Below are 16,626 nucleotides of genomic sequence, written 5' to 3'. Positions count from 1 at the left end.
ATGTGTGTACACGTCCTTCAGTGGACACGTGTTCTCGTCCCTCTTGGACACACGCCTGAAGTGGAACTGCTGGGTCACACGTAACTCTGCCCTTAACCTTCTGAGGAACAGCCAGACTGTCCCCCAAAGAAGCTGCATCACTTTACATTCCCACGGCGGCGTATGAGGGTTCCGGTGTCTCCACATACTTGCCAACTTCATCTTATTTTTAAAGTAATTTCTCTGTCCTTGGAGGGATTATAAATTGATTCATCTCAATTTAACACCAAGCTTATAAACTGCAGGTACGCAAAAGTGTTTGCATCCAAATTTCTCAGAACCAAGCAAAAGCAAGAGACGTGATCTAGAAAACTGGAAGGCCCGGCCATGTCCCTTGGTGCCGCATCACATCACTGCAGAGGACACACGATACGAGGGGAGCGGATGTTACAGACACTCCTGGGACGGCTGTTGCTCGTGCCCAGCTAAGCTGCAGACGCTGCTCACTCTAGCTCCCGACTCCCAGCTGCAGGAGCCGCCCACAGTGTCTCGCTCCCTGAAACCCCAGCTCACTCCCTGGCACCAGCTTCCCACTCTGACATCACTTCCAAGTGACATCGGTGCAGACAGCCGTCCTGCCCTCGGCCGTCTAGGCGGTTCCCAGGACGTGAATCTGCAGTTCCAGCTACAGCCTCACTTCTTGGTTGGTGCTTCTGCTGTTAACTCTGGGCCCGTCAGCCGTGCGAGCCTCAGGCTGCTGGTCCAGGGTTCCGTGCACAGGTGGTGACCGCCGCTGCCGCCGCCGTGGGAGCCGTCAGGCCGGTGCCGCCGGGCCGGCCACGCTTGCAATCGCACTGCCCCAGAGACGGAGCACCGTGCAGGGCAGAGTCAGTGTGACTCCAAACGCACACGTGCACGCGTGCACATCTTCCTCCAACACTTTGATACAGAGATTTGTGAGAGGGACTGACGTCACTTACTCCCACGCCGTTATGAAAAACGCCTCCTGCTCACGCTTGTTTTCTCAGATACTGACACTTCAGTAAGAACCGTAACAATTTACTTTCTCTGTGTTCCCAGGGTGGCTGTGACAACTGTCACGTAAGGGCTTCTCTGCAGCCCTCACAGGCTCTCCCAGCCACCCCTACTGCTGGCTCGGCAGGGCCACCCCGGGCGCGGAGTCTGTCCTCTCCGGAAGATGGGCCTCCCCCGCCCCGCGCCTGCCCTCTCCTGAGCACACGGCCACGGCTCGGTCTGTGGCTCTAAGGAAGAAGGTCCGGGACAGCTCTCTGGCCCTCAAAGACCCCCTGCCCTCTGGCTTCACAGCCGTGTCAGGATCCAGGAGAAAGAAGTCTGGCCTCTGGAGCAGGGACTTTAAGGTACTAAAGAGAGTGAATACAGTATATTTTGTACCTTTAACCTGGCCTCTGAATGGTATGGAATTTGGTATTGGTGGAAGAAGAGTGGATAATGGTGGCCCATCTGGAAAAGAAGTACAGGAGGCTCTTGTGAGCTTTGACTGCACAGGCAGGCTGGTCACCGAGCACAGTCAAGAGAAAGAAAAACATCTTTCTACCTGTCCAAGGAAAATGAAATATGCCAAAACTATTGCCGCACATCAAAGAAACCCTTACAGATTGGACACTCCCATTTCCGCTTCCAAATCTCCCAAAACTTAAAAAAACAAAACAAAAGCCATACTATCGTCATGCTAAGGGTTACACTGCATTTTAAAATGGGTCAGCCCAGATTTTTAAACAGCACTGCACCCCGCTGCCACCTGCTGCAGCTACTTAACTCCCACCACTCGCTCCACCAGAGCAAGAGCCCTGCTGCTTCCAGAGGCTGTCCCTTGGCCACTCAGAAGTCCACTCCCAATGAAGGACGCACTTCTGACACGTCTTGCAGAGAAGCGGTCACCTCGTCACCCAGGGGGGGGGGGGTGCTAACAATGGCGCCTGGACACTCGGCCTTATGAAAAGACCACTTGGAAAAACGATGGCCGCTGTCTATCTTATGGTTTTGGCTCTGTTGCAAGGGGGGACCTGGAACCCCCGAAGTGACAGTGACCAGGCTGGCCTCTCCAAGGCAGAGCGAGGAAGGGCCCACTGTGTAACGCCGGCACCCCCTGCCACAGTCTGGCCCCCCGCACAGCCTGGAGCAGCGCAGGGCCTGGCAGGGTGGACCACCAGAGTGCCCGAGAAGCCACAGCCATGGCCACCCGAAGCCCCTGCTGTGGACAGTTACCTTTCATGAAGAACCGGCAGGTGGGGCGAGGCCTCACCTTCCTGTCGCTGGGGTCTTTTACTTCACCTTCCTCCAGGTCATCGTCCTGAAACAGAGGACAGGGTCTTAGCGAAGGTGGGAGGGGACCTACCCATTGGCTCTGCTGCCACCAAACCACAAAGAGGAAAAGCTGGGCGTGGGGAACTTAGATATTTCCAAAGACTGTGTCTTGGCCCCCACCAATTCCTGTCAATTTTCCAAATCTTAGATTCCACGTCTGTACACTTAGGGATGATCGCAAAGCTTCCCTACAAGCTCTAAGCATTACTCACAGAGGAACCTTAGGTAAAAACACCCTGCGTACTCCACAGAGCACTTTACATCGCAGGATTTTATTGTATTTCTCCTGACTGACACCTTTGGGCATGAAACGGTTACACTTCAGGTTAACTTCCTCTAATTTAGTCTTGGGTGGGGAGAGAGTTAGGCACTCAGGCCAACAATGCCACCTGCCTGGTACTATGGGCCGTGACCTTGGCCATTAAATTTCAGAGTAACCCAGAGCTTTACAAAGACCAAAGACCCACAGGTTCCAACTAACAGCCCAGACCTGACCTGCTCTGTGCTCGCCCCAACCTGCCCACTGCCCAAGGGCCTGTTCCCACCAGCCTGCAGCTGGGACCCTCCTCCAGCCACCCCCAGCCCCGTGGGTGCCCAGCTGCCCTCCTGACGGCCCTGGCACAAGACTGAGTCGAGGTTGGCATGCCCAGGATGGAAGACCCGGCTTCTCCCAGTGTGCCCCCGCAGGGCCAGCCTGACTCCTCCCACTCCCGCAGCACCAGCCTCCCCCAGCCGCCGCCTGTCCCGCCAGCGTGCTGGAGCCAGCTCCTGCCTGGCCTCCTCAGATGCCCCCCTGAGCGCCTCCGGCCTGCGCTCACAGCGCAAGTGCCCTTTTCAGACTCCAACCTGGGCACCTTCCTCCCTCGCCTCTGCCCTCACTGTTCAACTCATGAGTTTTCGGGCCCTCGGGAGGCCTTCCCTGCATGCCCCGCCCGGCGGGTCCTCTTGGCTCCAACCCCTCCACTGCGTTTCGGCTACACCTGAACATCCTGGAGTTGACCACACCGCCGGCATCTGCCCCGCGCATGCACCATGCGCCCAGCAGGGCAGGACCGTGTCCGCCTACTCACCACCGAGTCTCTGGGACCGGGCGGCATCTGGCTCGTAGCAAACAGTCAATAATTATTTGTTGGTTGAAGAAATGCTGAAATCAAACCCTGGATTCATGATGACAACTTTTTAAGACTTAAATATTTGTATGATTTCTGCCTTGAAAATATTTGATTATTAAAAAGTATTGTGGGCTGGGTGTGGCAGCTCAAGCCTGTAGTCCTAGCACTCTGGGAGGCTGAGGTGGGAGGATGGCTTGAGCTCAGGGAGACCAGGGAGCAAGATCGAGACCCCATCTCTACTAAAAATAGAAAAATTAGCTGGTCATCGTGGCACACGCCTGCAGTCCCAGCCACTCGGGAGGCTGAGGCAGGAGGATTGCGTGAGTCCAGGAGTTGGAGGCTGAGTGAGCTGTGATGACACCACTGCACTCTACCCAGGGCGATGGAGTGAGACTCTATCTCAAAAAAAAAAAAAAAAAAAAAAAAAAAGTATTTTATAATGAAAAGATCCCTGGGAGTTCTATTCTTAAGAGAACCAAGAAAATCTTCTTTTTAAAGAAATGATCACAGATAACATGACAGGACACCTCCGTCCTCTGGTCTTTTAGTTCGTATTTCTCTTCACTATTATCTTCACGACACTAAAATCTTAATGCCATGTTTTATGTAAGCCCAAATCTAACTTGAGAACACGTTCTCTCTTTCTTTGTTTCCATTGGAAAAAAACAAAATTCATTTGAAAAGTTAGAATACATTTAAATTCTTCTGCTGCACTTGGAGACCCGTGCACGGGAGTTGACATGTGAGCACAGAAGACGGGCTGGAGGGGCAGGAGGAAGAACGGAGAGACCCCCAAGAGCAGGTTCCAGGCCCTCTCCTGAGAGGTGGCAGACGGGAAACAAGGCCACACAGCACCTGGTGCTCTCTGTGTGGCTCCCTGGGCAGGTACGACCAGTGACCGGAGGGCTGGCTGGCAGGGACACCCTTGCTTCCCACCACACAGGCAGGTGCCGAGCACCGGGGGAGACAGTTGCTCCCCACCGCAGGGAGCGGCCCTTCCAGAGAGGCGTTTGTATCTGAAGTGCATCCTGGCAGCCCACCAAAACCAGGCACTGGCAACTCAGGCCGTGGGCACAAATGGTGTGGTTTAGACAAAATACTTTCACGGGCTTATTGTACAAATTGATGTCCCAATCAAGGAAACTGTGCCCCAGGATCAGGTCACCTGTCACCATGTCCCAAAATCTAAGAGGGGAAAGCACGAAGAAGGGCCCTGACAGAGGAGAAGGTGCTACCAAGCCACACGGAGGGCAAACCAACGGCTCTCCAACCCTCAGTGGGCCGCGGCGGAGGGGAAGTGCCCGCAGCAGGGCAGAGGGACCCGAAACTCTGCGGAGTGGCACAAACACCCATTTTCGAGGACACAGGCCTAACTGCACATTTCTTCCTCGTAAAAACACCCAGGTAGTTCACCTCCGAGGCCAGGGCTGCCTGCCAACAGTGAGGAAATACCTTCCGGAACGTGCACTTTCCACCAAGAGGAGACGCCGCTTTCCAAGGATTTTAAGAAAAGGGGACCTGGCCACAGGCGGGTGCCCTCCCCACCAGAGAAACGTTCCCAGAGACAGGGAGGGGGCACAGCATAGGGAGGCCGGCAGGGCCTCTCAGACACACAGACAGGCTGGACGAGGGCCTGGTGGAGACTCAGCAGAGAGCCCACGGGGGAGTGTGGGTGTGGAGAGAGAGAGAGAGAGAGAGAGAGAGAGAGAGAGAGAGAGAGAGAGAGAGAGAGAGAGAGGCAAGTCTGGAACTGGGCCCAAGAGCAGGGAAAGCCAGCGAAGAGCTGGCGCGCTGTGAGCACAAGCTGACGCACCTGTGCCGGGTCCCCCCCAGCCGCGGTGCAGGCTGACGCTGGTCACCTGAGCTGCCCTATACACGCGATGGCCTGTCCAGCATGGCCCTCCCCACCCACTGCCGCTTCATATCGCAAAGGCTCTCACCTTGAGGGGCCCCAGCAAGTGGGCTTCGCCTGTTTGCTACCACAGTCACCGGCTGGCTGCCTACGACGCACCAGGCCCTGGGAGATGGCCGTGACCCAGCCGAGCAGGTCCTGGCCTTGAGGTGTGTGTCTGTGGAGGTGCAGGCAGGAGGAGCACACACCCACGGATGAGCCTGTCAACTCAGAGTGTGGCAGGTACAGCCAAGGTGGCAGGCCAGGCGGTAAAGGACGGAGAGGAGCACGGGACGCAGTCTGCAGGGGACAGCAGGAGGAAACCAGAGGGGCTCCTGGGGAATGTGGCCCGACAGCCCGGAGGTGAAGTGCTCCTGCTCACAGGCTGAGACCACGGCTCACAGTGGCCGGCCAGCCGCCCGCCCTGGTGAGGTCTGCTGCCCCCACAGCAGGCACAGGCTCTGCTGTGCCCAGTCACAACCCAAAATGTCACAGGCCAGTGCTGCGTCCAAGAGCACAGACCTCCCAGGGGACTCGGGGTCAGGGGCACGGCTGGCAGTGTGGGAGGAAAACCGGCCTCCCTGGATGCCGGAGGAAGCTGTGTGGGGATCTCTTCAACACGCAGGGCGGGTGAACCGAAAACACACAGCGGAACCCAAGAGTGCGAGAAAGTCAAGCCGGGTTTGTATCCCGTGTGCTGTTCCTAGGGCATCCAGCAGACCAACACCGTGGGTGCAGCCGCCACTGCACCACAAAGCCCGTGGTGGGCCCCAGCCAAGGCCCCACAGACCCCTGTGCAGACCCCTGACCCGCCGCCATGAATACCCCGTGGACTTACGGAGCGCCCGGACCCTGGGCACAGGGCCCGCCACACACACACACAGCTGTTATCTTCAGAACACTAAAACCAAACTTGCAAGGAATCTCAACCCAACGATGTCATCTTCTGCCCAAAATCTCAGCGAACTTGACAGCCCGAGTCTCCCGGCTCCCACTCTGCCTCTGCAGCCCTGGGGCGGGGTCTCCGGAGGGGAGGGAAAGCACGCAGCGAGCGCAGGCGCCCGTGACGACAGCCTCATCGCACGTAAGAACGTAAGACAGTATTAGTCAAAATTACTAAGGTAGGAGCCCACTTCCTACATCTGCTGTGAGACGATAAGAGACCTTGTAACCGCACGCCCCCCCCTCGGCCAAAGTTCTGATCTAAAGAACCAAAGTCAGATGAGCAACATCTCAAAGCCTGTGAATTGCTGAGCACCGCCACCGCTGCCGCTGGGACAGCTGACAGAGCAGATGACATCTCACCACCAGTGGGTGCGCACAGACCGGACGCCGCCGAGACTGTGCTGCTCCAGGGAAACCTGCGGCTGGACTTTGGATGCGTGATCTCACCCCAGCCGAAAGGTTTCTGCCACGTCCCACACGCCGTCCACTGGCACTCCACAGGCAGAACCCCCTTCCCTGACCCCTCCGGTCTGCTCCATCCCCCCGCAGTCCCTTTGCGCTCAACCGTCCTGCAAAGTACTGCTCAGTAGGACTTTTGGCTGTTTCCCCAAAAACACTCATAATTAAAGTTCTTTCAACAGGATTATCTTCCATAAAAACCCAGCCTACTCAGGTCTATGGTCATACATACTTCCCCTCAACCTGAGGGCCAGGTTAATTTAAGTTACAAGGAGTGTGATGGCTTCATCAGACGCCGTGGTGCCTGACACACAGCCTGGTCTCCCCCGGTCTTCAGGGATGCACCTGGAGCCTCTGCAGGGGACAGGCGACAGGGCAAAGACAAAAGTGCCCAAAGAGCAGACACAACTGGAAGTGAACCTCATTCTCTTCAGCCTTAAGAACCTAACAAGAGCTGAAAATCGTGAGGGTCCTCGCTGAGGGCTAACTCAAATATTACTTAAAGACAGCAAAGACAAAGGAAGAAATTGCCTCTTTACTTAGAGAAAACAAAACCTGGTACCTACAAAAACTGGGGACCAGGCATTTTAATCACTCCAACCAACACCCCCGACGCATGGAGCAGCGCGGGGCTGTGGCCATCACTGGCTGCGGATGGCGGGAGTCTCCTGACGCCCAGCACCTCCTTTCCAGCTGCTGTGGCGAGTGGCCCACAGCCTCTGCTCCCTGCACTGCCGCACCCCCTCGTCCCGAGTGACACGTGAAGCACTGAGTCAGGCCCACAGAGTCCCTCCCCCTCCCGCACCAGCCAGCGCCCGGCGGGCAGATTGCCCTGCTGCGTCATACTCACGTCTATCTCCCCGTCATCGATTTCTCCATCATCGTCCTCTTTCTTTTTCTCCTTGGTAGCCTCCAGGGGCTCCTTTTCTCCCACACTTTGGGCACCAGCCGCCCCCTCCTCCCTGTGAGCGCCGTCACCCTTGTCCTCGTCGTCCTCAGCTGCAGCCTTCTCGGCCTCGTCCTCCTGGGCGGCGGGAGCTGGCTCCTCGGGGACCTCCTCGTCATAGTCCAGCTCGTGCTCGTCCAGCTCCCTTGTGACTGAGGAGGCCTCGTCCCTGAGGTCGCTCGTCCGGTCTTCCTCCCCCTCGTCCCCTTCCTCCTCACCCGGGGGGCTGGCTGGGCCCCTGCTCAACTCGTTGGCCTCGGAGTCCTGGTCCTGGGATTTGGGCTCACTCGCTCGGTCCTCCTCGTCGGAGCGGTTGGCCTCGTCCTCCCGGCTCGGCCCCCTGGCCACATTTTCTTCATCCTCCAAATCAGAAGCCCTCCCCCCAGCTCCGTCCAAGTCCTGCTCAGACCCACTGTCCCTCAGAATGTCATCGTCCGAGAGCCCCTGCGGCTGCTCTTCGTCCTCTGGAGAGCGAGGATCCCGTTCAGGGCTCTCGGCCACATCCATCGGTACCCACAGTTCTGCAAAGGAAAGAACACAGAGTCACAGCATTTAGCAAAATGGCGAGTCAACCCTTTCCGGACCTTCCTGGCCCACGCTCCTTCCTGACCTGACGGAGAAGCAGGACCTCCGGGTGCACACAGCGCTCTGCAGAGGAAGACAGCCCGCAGCTCCACGGCACAGGGTCGGATTCTGCGCAACTGAGCTGGGTGTTAGGTGGCTCCTGTTTTCAGTGATCTGGCAGAATGAGACGGGGCCCGCATACCCCTTCCCCTCTCACGGGCAGCCCACACAAGGTAACAGAAAGTGAGCAGTAAGATATGGATTGCAAAAAATGTGTGATTCTTAAGAATATTTACTTCTGAAATTCAGGATAATTTGCATTATGGAAGGAAATAGCAAAATTGAAGCCAACGTGTGACCATTTTCCTGGAGTCATCCTAAGGATGCCGGGCCAGCCGTCGGCAGGGCCCAGGTGAGGAGCCCTTTCCTGACGCCAAGCGCACTTCTCGGAGCAGGGCCTCCAGCCGCCCGCCAGGGCTCCCCGGCTGCTCTCGGCAGACACAGACCCGGGGCCGCCAGTGGTGCCCAGAGGCAGCATCCGTGTGTCCAGTGACTCTCACACCAAACCCCGCACGGGGATTTGTTGTGGAAAAGAACACTGGCAGAAAATTTTACACATCCAAGTAGTGTGCTTATGTAAAAGACAGTGTTGCTGTAGAAGACTTTATTTCTATTTTTACTAAGCCAGATTTAATTATACAGTGAATATTTTCTTGTTTTCCCACCTCGGAAACTCAAGACAGGGCACTGCTCCCTCTGTTCTAAAGGGGATCACACAAGGCGGGGCACGAGCAAGCGCCAACCCCAGTGGTGTGCGGCAGACCCGCCCACTGCACCCACCCGGAGCAGGCGGCCCGGCCAAGTTGGGGTGGAGCAGCAGGAGCAGCAGTGGGGTCTGTGTTCACTGGAGTCTTCATCCTCTGAGGCTGTTTAGCATTTTTTATTTCAAATAGCATACGTCCCAGTCACGCCACTTGGTATCTCAGCAAGATCTGGAAATGGTTTATTCATCCCAAGATAACTACGGGCTTAGAGGCAGCAAGTCATGCATTGCACACTGGCATTTTTTGCGTATATCAATTACTTATATAATTACATATAGTAAAGATAAAGGTATGTATCTTTTAAATTTATACTTTTAAAAGGACAACCTGTTTAAAGATACATAGTATCACGCGTTGGTATCTGAACCTACAGTTAAACATCTTTCTTTTTTGCTGTTAATGGAAATTAAAATTGCACATACATTAGGATAAATCACTTAAAATCCATCACTTTATAAAAACAAAATGGTTAGCAATAATACACATTTACAAACCAACCAATCCATTCTAAGTCACTTAAAAGTGGACAGTTTTGAAAACTGTTCACTTTTCGGTCTACCTACACTGCCGGTCAGTACCCAAAGGTAGGGCCACTAGCAGGAATCACTGAACAGTCAGTCCCGAAATGCAAAGTGGGGACTGGAGGCGGCTACTCCGCAGGTTCCCGAGCTGCAAGCAGCTGCAGGGGCCACACAGTGGACAGCGGCCCCCTGCTGAGGCCTCTAGTGTGTGGGGTGTTACAGCAAAGTCAGGTGGTGAGTCGCAAACTAGCAATCCCCTCCCACCTGTACTTAGTGATATTAATAACACCCTGTATCTGTCTTTGTACAGTTTTTATTACACTGTATATCTTAAAAGCTTGTCCGTAGAAGGGCAGGGACTTTTCATCTCCCCAGCTGCCTAAGTGTAGCATCTGTTACCCAGTAGCATGTGGTCATGCTGAACTGGTTACTAAATGTTATAACCTGATAAACTCAGATTCTCATACTTTATAATCTAATAGCAACCTCAGAAACAAAGTTATCTCTTAAATCAACCCGAAACTAAATGTCTCTTCAAACTATTAAAATATTAAAAAATCACACTACTGATACTCTGCAGAAAACACAGCCAGACCGCCACTGCTTTGCCACATACTATCCTGCACTAAGCAATGCTTTGCACAGACTCTCCTAGCCTGGGATCAGCCCTTTCTCTAGGGCCCAGGTGCAAACCGGTTTGTACTTTGGTTTCATTGCCAAGATTATGCCCAAGAAAATTGTTTTTTATATTTCGGCAAACTTGAAATGAAATCCTAAAGAAATAAAAGAGTTCCTAACTTCAATTATCTGCACTAATGCAAGAAGCGGCCCCGTTAACAGCAGGAAGGCGCCTTTTAGTGCACTGTGTTCCTCACGGGACACACGGGGAGCACAGTTTGGGCTCTGCATTACAGCCTGGATCCCAGGTCTGCTGCTCCCGAGGGTTAGGACCTTGGGTTCGCTCATTATGTGAACTTGCCAGACCTCAGCTTCTTCATCTGAAACATGGGGACAGTCTCACTTTATGAGACTGTCACAATGACTTGAAGAGATACCCCCTGATAATGTGCCTGGAACATGCACGACACGTTTTAACTTATGCTGAATTACCGTGAAGACAAGTAGACGTCATCTCCAATTTATCACCACCACATCCCTGTCACTGCTGTCAGAGTCAGTCCCAGTTTCCTGAAGCACTTGGGAGTGATTTATTCATTGTTTCACTCACAGACACCTGAGAATCCACTTAATATAAGACTACCTTATGAAAGCAATGCAGTCAAACCAACAGCCAGCCACCGCCCGCTGACAGACTACTGCCAGGCACCTAACTTACACCCTCACATCATTCTGAATTCTCACATCAGCCTTCAAAATAAGTGCTGGTCCCCATTTCTAGATAAGGAAACCGGGGCCACATGGCGGCTGCAGCGCAGACCTGCTGTCCAGGTGCAGGCACTAGCACAGCCCTGGACTAGGAATGGAGGTAGTGTCTGGGAGCCAACCCCTACCATTAGCCACTGCTCTGTAGGAAAGAGGGACCCAAGTTCCAAACGGATTTTATAAATTCTTTTTTGGAACATACCCCGTGCATAAATTGGGGATTTCCGTTAACTAGATTTTGCCATCTTTCTTTTTTTTTTAAGTTTTGTGCTGATCCATCTATACTCCCATCTCGGCCCTCTGAGAAGCAAATACACACATTTTCATAAAGATGGACAAGTGACTGTCTGATCGATTAATATAAAGACTCCTAGCTAAAAAACAATGATGACTGACCATGTGAAGATCCAACTGGTGACATCAGTCATTTATTTTACGATTTTAAACTTGTCTAAAGTTCAAAGATTAGATACTTAAATTAGACATGAATCCAATAAAAGAAACCCCCCCAAAAGAAACACCACCTTTAGACTGAGACCACAGGAAATGCTGACGAAAATTAAAACCCCAAGAGGTCGATGTATTGCGATGTAAAATAGTTTTAAGAAGTACTCACCGGGCCTGCTCGCCCTCTGCAGTTTGACTTAGGAAATTACTTCAACATCCAAGGCTGCAAAATCACTCTTTCTGCCTCAAGAGAATGGCCCGAGAGTACCTGATGCCCACCCAAGGCAGCTCACTCTCCGTGTCAGTGTCAGTGGGGACTTCTGAGAATCATGGCTGCTCTGAGAGTCTGATGAAGGCTATGGCTCCTCTCCCTAGAGAAGCCTGGACACACGCAACTTATCTTCCACTTCAGGGAGTTCAAAACCTCTCAACGTCCACCCAAGGTCTTGACATTAAGAACTCTGACTTCAGTAATTATACATGATTCTATTCCATATCCATACTTACCACACTGGGTCACAACCATGTTGGGAGACCCCCGCTACCCACAGAGCACCCAAGTGTGAGTGCTCAGACTCACTTCTTTGTTCCCTGAGCTCACCGAAGGGCTGGCACTTAGTAGCACAGTTACCACATGATTTATTGTCTAAACTGGGACATTTCTGAGACTGAAAGGGGGCACCATTAACAATTACAGGCTGGGCACAGTGGTACACGCCTGTAATCCTAGCACTTTGGGAGGATCACTTGAACCCAGGAATTTGAGACCAGCCTGGGCAACATAGTGAGACCCTGCTTCTAAAAAAATTTTTTAAATTAGCTGGGTGTGGTGACATGTGCATGTAGTCCCAGCTGCTCAGGTGGCTGAGGTGGGAGGGTCACTTGAGCCGAGGATTTCAAGGCTGCAGCGAGCTATGATCGCACCACTGCACTCCAGTCTGGACAACAGTGAGACCCTGTCTCTAAATAAACAAAAGTCAATTACAACAGGCACGAACAGGGGCTTCCCTAGGCACACTAGGACACAGTCACCCTTACGAGGCTCTGACTCGCTTCCTGAAACGAGTCACATTGTCTTTTTTCCCATGGGACCTCCTGGGATTTTTTTTTTTTTACTGTCAGAGGGTACACACAGGTGAACACCTTTCGGAGAAAAACATGCCAATGAATCTACCTGTTTATCAGAAGCAACTTGAGTCACACCTTGTGGCACAGAAGAGAAGGAACATCACTGGGAATCAGGAGGCAGCTTGAGTTTCAGGCCCTGCTCTGGCCAGGTTAACTGTCTCTCCGGGCATCAGCGTCCTGTTTTGAAATTAACTCAGTTTGGCACATATCTGAGTGTGTGCTCTACGCCAGGAGCAAGGGAGGGACACATGTGGCCTAGTAAGTGTTAGCAATGACATGGAGGGTCCTATGGTCAAGTCCTAAATGACTCCCAAGTTTACAATTTTTGCTCAGTTTGGTTTTCTTACAGAATCACCCTGTAATCGAGGACTCTCAGCAAGATTCAGAGCTAAATCCTGAATCCTCTGATCCACAAGATGGGGAACTTTCCCAGGGAATGAAATAACAAGTGTTCATCGTTGTGATTCTGTTGCCTACTGCATTTGCCAGACAATCTTCGATAAATGCTTATTGAATACATGACAAAATCTTGTTACCTGGTGAACTACCTTGATGAACATACTAGAAAAAAATTTAAATCAAGCGCCTAATTTGTAAAAGGCGACAGCACAATTCAGACAGGGAACAGGTGCTATCTCCCTTCCCAGCATTCACCCTGGGAGGCTGCACACTGATTCCAGCGGCGCTGCTGAAGCACACAGCATTTTGGGGCCTTCTCTTTTTGAGTGCTCTTCAGAGCCTGCAGAACACTTTCCTGGTGCTCAGTGGTGGCAAATCTTCCTCCTCTCAAGGTGGGTCCCTTTGAGAAACTGCTGCAAGTCAATCAGAGTCTCATCTGGTAAGCGAGGTGAATTATCAAGCCAGGTAAGATAACTTTTGGCCAAACATGGGGTGTGGCTATTGAATGAGACTGATCTTCTCATACAGCTTACATTTTTACTACCAAAACAGGAGTTCTAAAGAAGTTTTCGCAAAGGAACAACAATGAAACACAAGCATAACATTTTGGGTCAATTACTTTTAACAGACCGGGCCTTATTTGAATGTCTAAGCTTTGATATGTCTGGCTAAAACTCTCGTTCACAACTCCATGGGCTTACAGTATCTAAAGGATGTCAGGGTTGGTGACAGACCCTACCCGCAAACTGGCTAAGTTTGACCGCCAAAAAAACCCTGCTCAATGAGAAAGTACTCACCTTCAGGTGATCCGTAGCTGTGATAAAATACAAAACCTCTTTCAACATGAGCAAGGCCACAGCTTACCTGTTTGCTTTCTGGAGTGATTCCACAAAGCTTTCTTACAATGTTTGAGCATTTCCCACCTAAAGCGGGAAAGGAGTTCCTGGCTTTGGGACACATTTGACTGGTTCCAGACCTGGCTGCGCTTCCCACTGTGCTAAAATAGTAAAATGACCGGGCAAAGACTCTCCTCCCAGGGCTGGGAAGTGGGAATCTGCCTCTGTCCAGGCTCACCCTGAGATACTCAACTACAGCCCTGGGAAAGGACCACTCCACAGCAACAGGACAGAGGCGAGTCTCAAAGGAGAAAGGATGAGAGCCTTGCTGCACCCCAAACAGTACTTCCGATGCCAAACAACCTCTTCGTTTTTTTTCCTCAAATGGTCTGAAGAATGATCTACTCTTGCAAATCAGTTTGCTAAACAAATCTCATCTAAAACGATCAACCACTCTGCCTAGCAAACTCAGCGGTCATATTCAGGAAAACTTAATTTTTAGTAGAAGCAATATTCTAAGTCTTGAAGTCTTAGGTTTTTCCAGCACCGTACCGGCAGTTAGCTTGTATTAAGGACCCGGCACCCTCTGAGCTTCTAATCAGAGAGTGCAAGGAAGTTACATATTGCTAAGTCGCTGGCGCGCGTCTGGGGGTAGTCAGTAAGACAACCTGCGCACACTTTGAAGCGGCGGGACCAAGTTCCAGGAGTCCCCAAAGAGCTCAAAGTTCCCCGAAGAGCCCATCAACAGTCGGGGCTGGCCTACTCGGAGGCGAACCTGCGTGCCTCTCACCCCCCTTTGCGGGCGGCGAACATGTGCCGCACGAGTGGCCCGGAAGAGAAATGACAGCTTCAGGGAAATAAACTCCGCCGCGGGGCGCGAGGAGCTGGGCCGCCGAGGGCGCCCGAGGGCCCGGGGCCGGGATCGCGCGGGCGGAACGCGGGGCCGCGCCTGTCTCAGCGTCCCCCTTCCCGGGCCCGGGAGCCACGCTTCGGCCCGGGCCGTGCACGGCCGGAGTCGCGCCGGGCTCCCGGGCCTCGCTCCCGCCGCCGCCGCCGAGGCGGCCTCCTCCTCCCCGCCGCCGCCCGCCCGGCCTCCCGCCGCCCGCCCGGCCCCGCTCACCTCAGCGCGAGGGCGGGGAGGGGCCACGGCTCCGCTGGAGTCGGGGCGGCGCGGAGAAGACGTCCCTCGGCCCTTCCGCTCCTTACGGGCTCCGGCTCCAAGCGCGACGCGGGCGGAACAAACGGGCTCCACTACCCGCGGGGGCCGGCCATTGTGCGACGTCATCAGGTCGCGACGGTCGTCCTGCGGCCGGCGGGCTTCCCTCGCTCGCCCCGCCCTCCGCTCCGCTCCGCTCCGCTCCGCTTCCTTCCGGCCTCCGCGCGGCCCCGCGCCCGCGGCGCGCGCCCGCCAAACCTCGCCACGGCGCAGGCGCAGAGAGCGCCCTCCCTCGGTGGGCGGGGCTCCGGGCACGCGCCTGCGCACTGGGCTCCCCGCGCGCTCCGGACCGCGTGCGGGGTGTCGGGCGGGACGCGAGGGGCGCGGGGCTGGGCGACGGCGGGGGCGGGTCTCGAAACTGCGGGGTTTGAAGCATTTTCGTCGGGGCGACTCCGGGGTGCTAGTGCCACGTGCCCGGCGCCGGGGCCGGCCGAGATCCGCGCTTTCGGCCACGAGTGTAGACGCCTGGCCGGGACTCGCGTCCACGCGGGCCGCGACGGGTGCGCTGCAGGGGGTCGAGCCTCGCGCCCCGGGGCCGGACGAGACGTCGGACCCGCGGACGGACGAGGACGGAGGGGCCCGCCGCCGGGAAGGTTCTGGGCGCTGCAGGCCGGGGGCACGCCGGGGGCCTGGTCGCAGCTGCGGAGTCCCGTGTCCCCAGTGCGACGCGAGGGCCGGCCCGGCCGGCTGCCTTGGGAGACGGGCCTTGAGCGGATAATTGGGCTAAATGAAGCCGGAGGGTGGGCCGAGTCTGCAAACCAGGGCGAGCCCCCGCCAGACCCGCGGCAGCGCCTGGTCCGCACCTCCGGCCCCGGAGCAGCGGGGACGTCGTGTCTGTGCGAGCCACGGGCATCCGTGAGGCGGCCCGCGTGGCCCCTGCGGCCCAGCTGGACAGGGTCGGTTCTGGTTGCCGCGGCCTGGGGGGAGGAAACCGGAGTGATAGCTTAGGAGGTTCTGGGACTCTCGTGGGGGTGACCGATACATTCTGGGATTAGGGAATGGTCGCACAGCTTCGTGAATACACTAAAAACCACTAACTGTACACTTTAAAAGGGTAAATTTTACGGTATGTAAATTACCTCAATAAAGCTGATTTTTAAAAAAATACATATATATTTTTTTGAGACAGCGTGTTGCTCTGTCACCTGGGCTGGAGTGCAGTGGCGTCAGCCTAGCTCACAGCAACCTCAAACTCCTGGGCTCAAGTGATTCTCCTGCCTCAGCCTCCCCAGTCGCTGGGACTACAGGCTTGCACCACCACACCCGGCCAATTTTTCTGTTTTGGGTAAAGACAGGATCTCGCTCTTGCTGAGGCTGGTCTCAAAATCCTAAGCTCAAGTGATGCTCTGGCTTCCACCTCCTAGAGTGCTGGGATTATAGGTGTGAGCCACTGCACCCGACCAAAATATTCTTTTTTTAAAAAAGGAGATAGGAGAGGAGGGGAGGTGGGAGGAGTCTGCCTCCCAAATAAATCTCCATTGTCCCCCTCCTCCATCCCCCACCCTGGTCCCAGCCACCATCGCCACCTGCCAGGACCAACACTGCAGCCCCCTCACCTCCCTGCTCCTACCACACCCCCTCAGGTGGCCAGAGAGCCTCCTTCCTAAACCTCAGGTTGGTCCTGACCTCC

General features: G+C 54.5%; 1 protein-coding gene across 6 annotated transcripts in view; it reads right to left on the bottom strand.

Annotated features, from left to right (window-relative positions):
• Positions 1 to 15,104, bottom strand: part of ZC3H18 (zinc finger CCCH-type containing 18) — a 53,856-nt gene extending 38,752 nt beyond the window's left edge. Inside the window, exons 1-6 of one of the 6 annotated variants that reach the window (XM_045533790.1) lie at positions 14,901 to 15,072; positions 12,592 to 12,722; positions 8,289 to 9,234; positions 7,583 to 8,199; positions 2,227 to 2,311; positions 1,393 to 1,461 (exon numbers count right to left, since the gene is read on the bottom strand). In XM_045533790.1, coding sequence (XP_045389746.1) covers positions 1,393 to 1,461; positions 2,227 to 2,311; positions 7,583 to 8,185 — 757 coding nt within the window. In that variant the 5' untranslated portion in view covers positions 8,186 to 8,199; positions 8,289 to 9,234; positions 12,592 to 12,722; positions 14,901 to 15,072. Of the gene's footprint in view, positions 1 to 1,392; positions 1,462 to 2,226; positions 2,312 to 7,582; positions 8,200 to 8,288; positions 12,155 to 12,591; positions 12,723 to 14,900 lie in introns of those variants that run through there. The other 5 variants (XM_045533791.1, XM_045533789.1, XM_045533793.1 and 2 more) reach the window with 5 other exon arrangements.
• Between the last annotated feature and the right edge of the window lie 1,522 nt (positions 15,105 to 16,626).

The sequence above is a fragment of the Lemur catta genome, chromosome 20 (genome assembly GCF_020740605.2).
Source record: "Lemur catta isolate mLemCat1 chromosome 20, mLemCat1.pri, whole genome shotgun sequence".
Classification (NCBI taxonomy): Eukaryota; Metazoa; Chordata; class Mammalia; order Primates; family Lemuridae; genus Lemur; species Lemur catta.
This window is presented reverse-complemented; position numbering and strand designations above follow the sequence as displayed.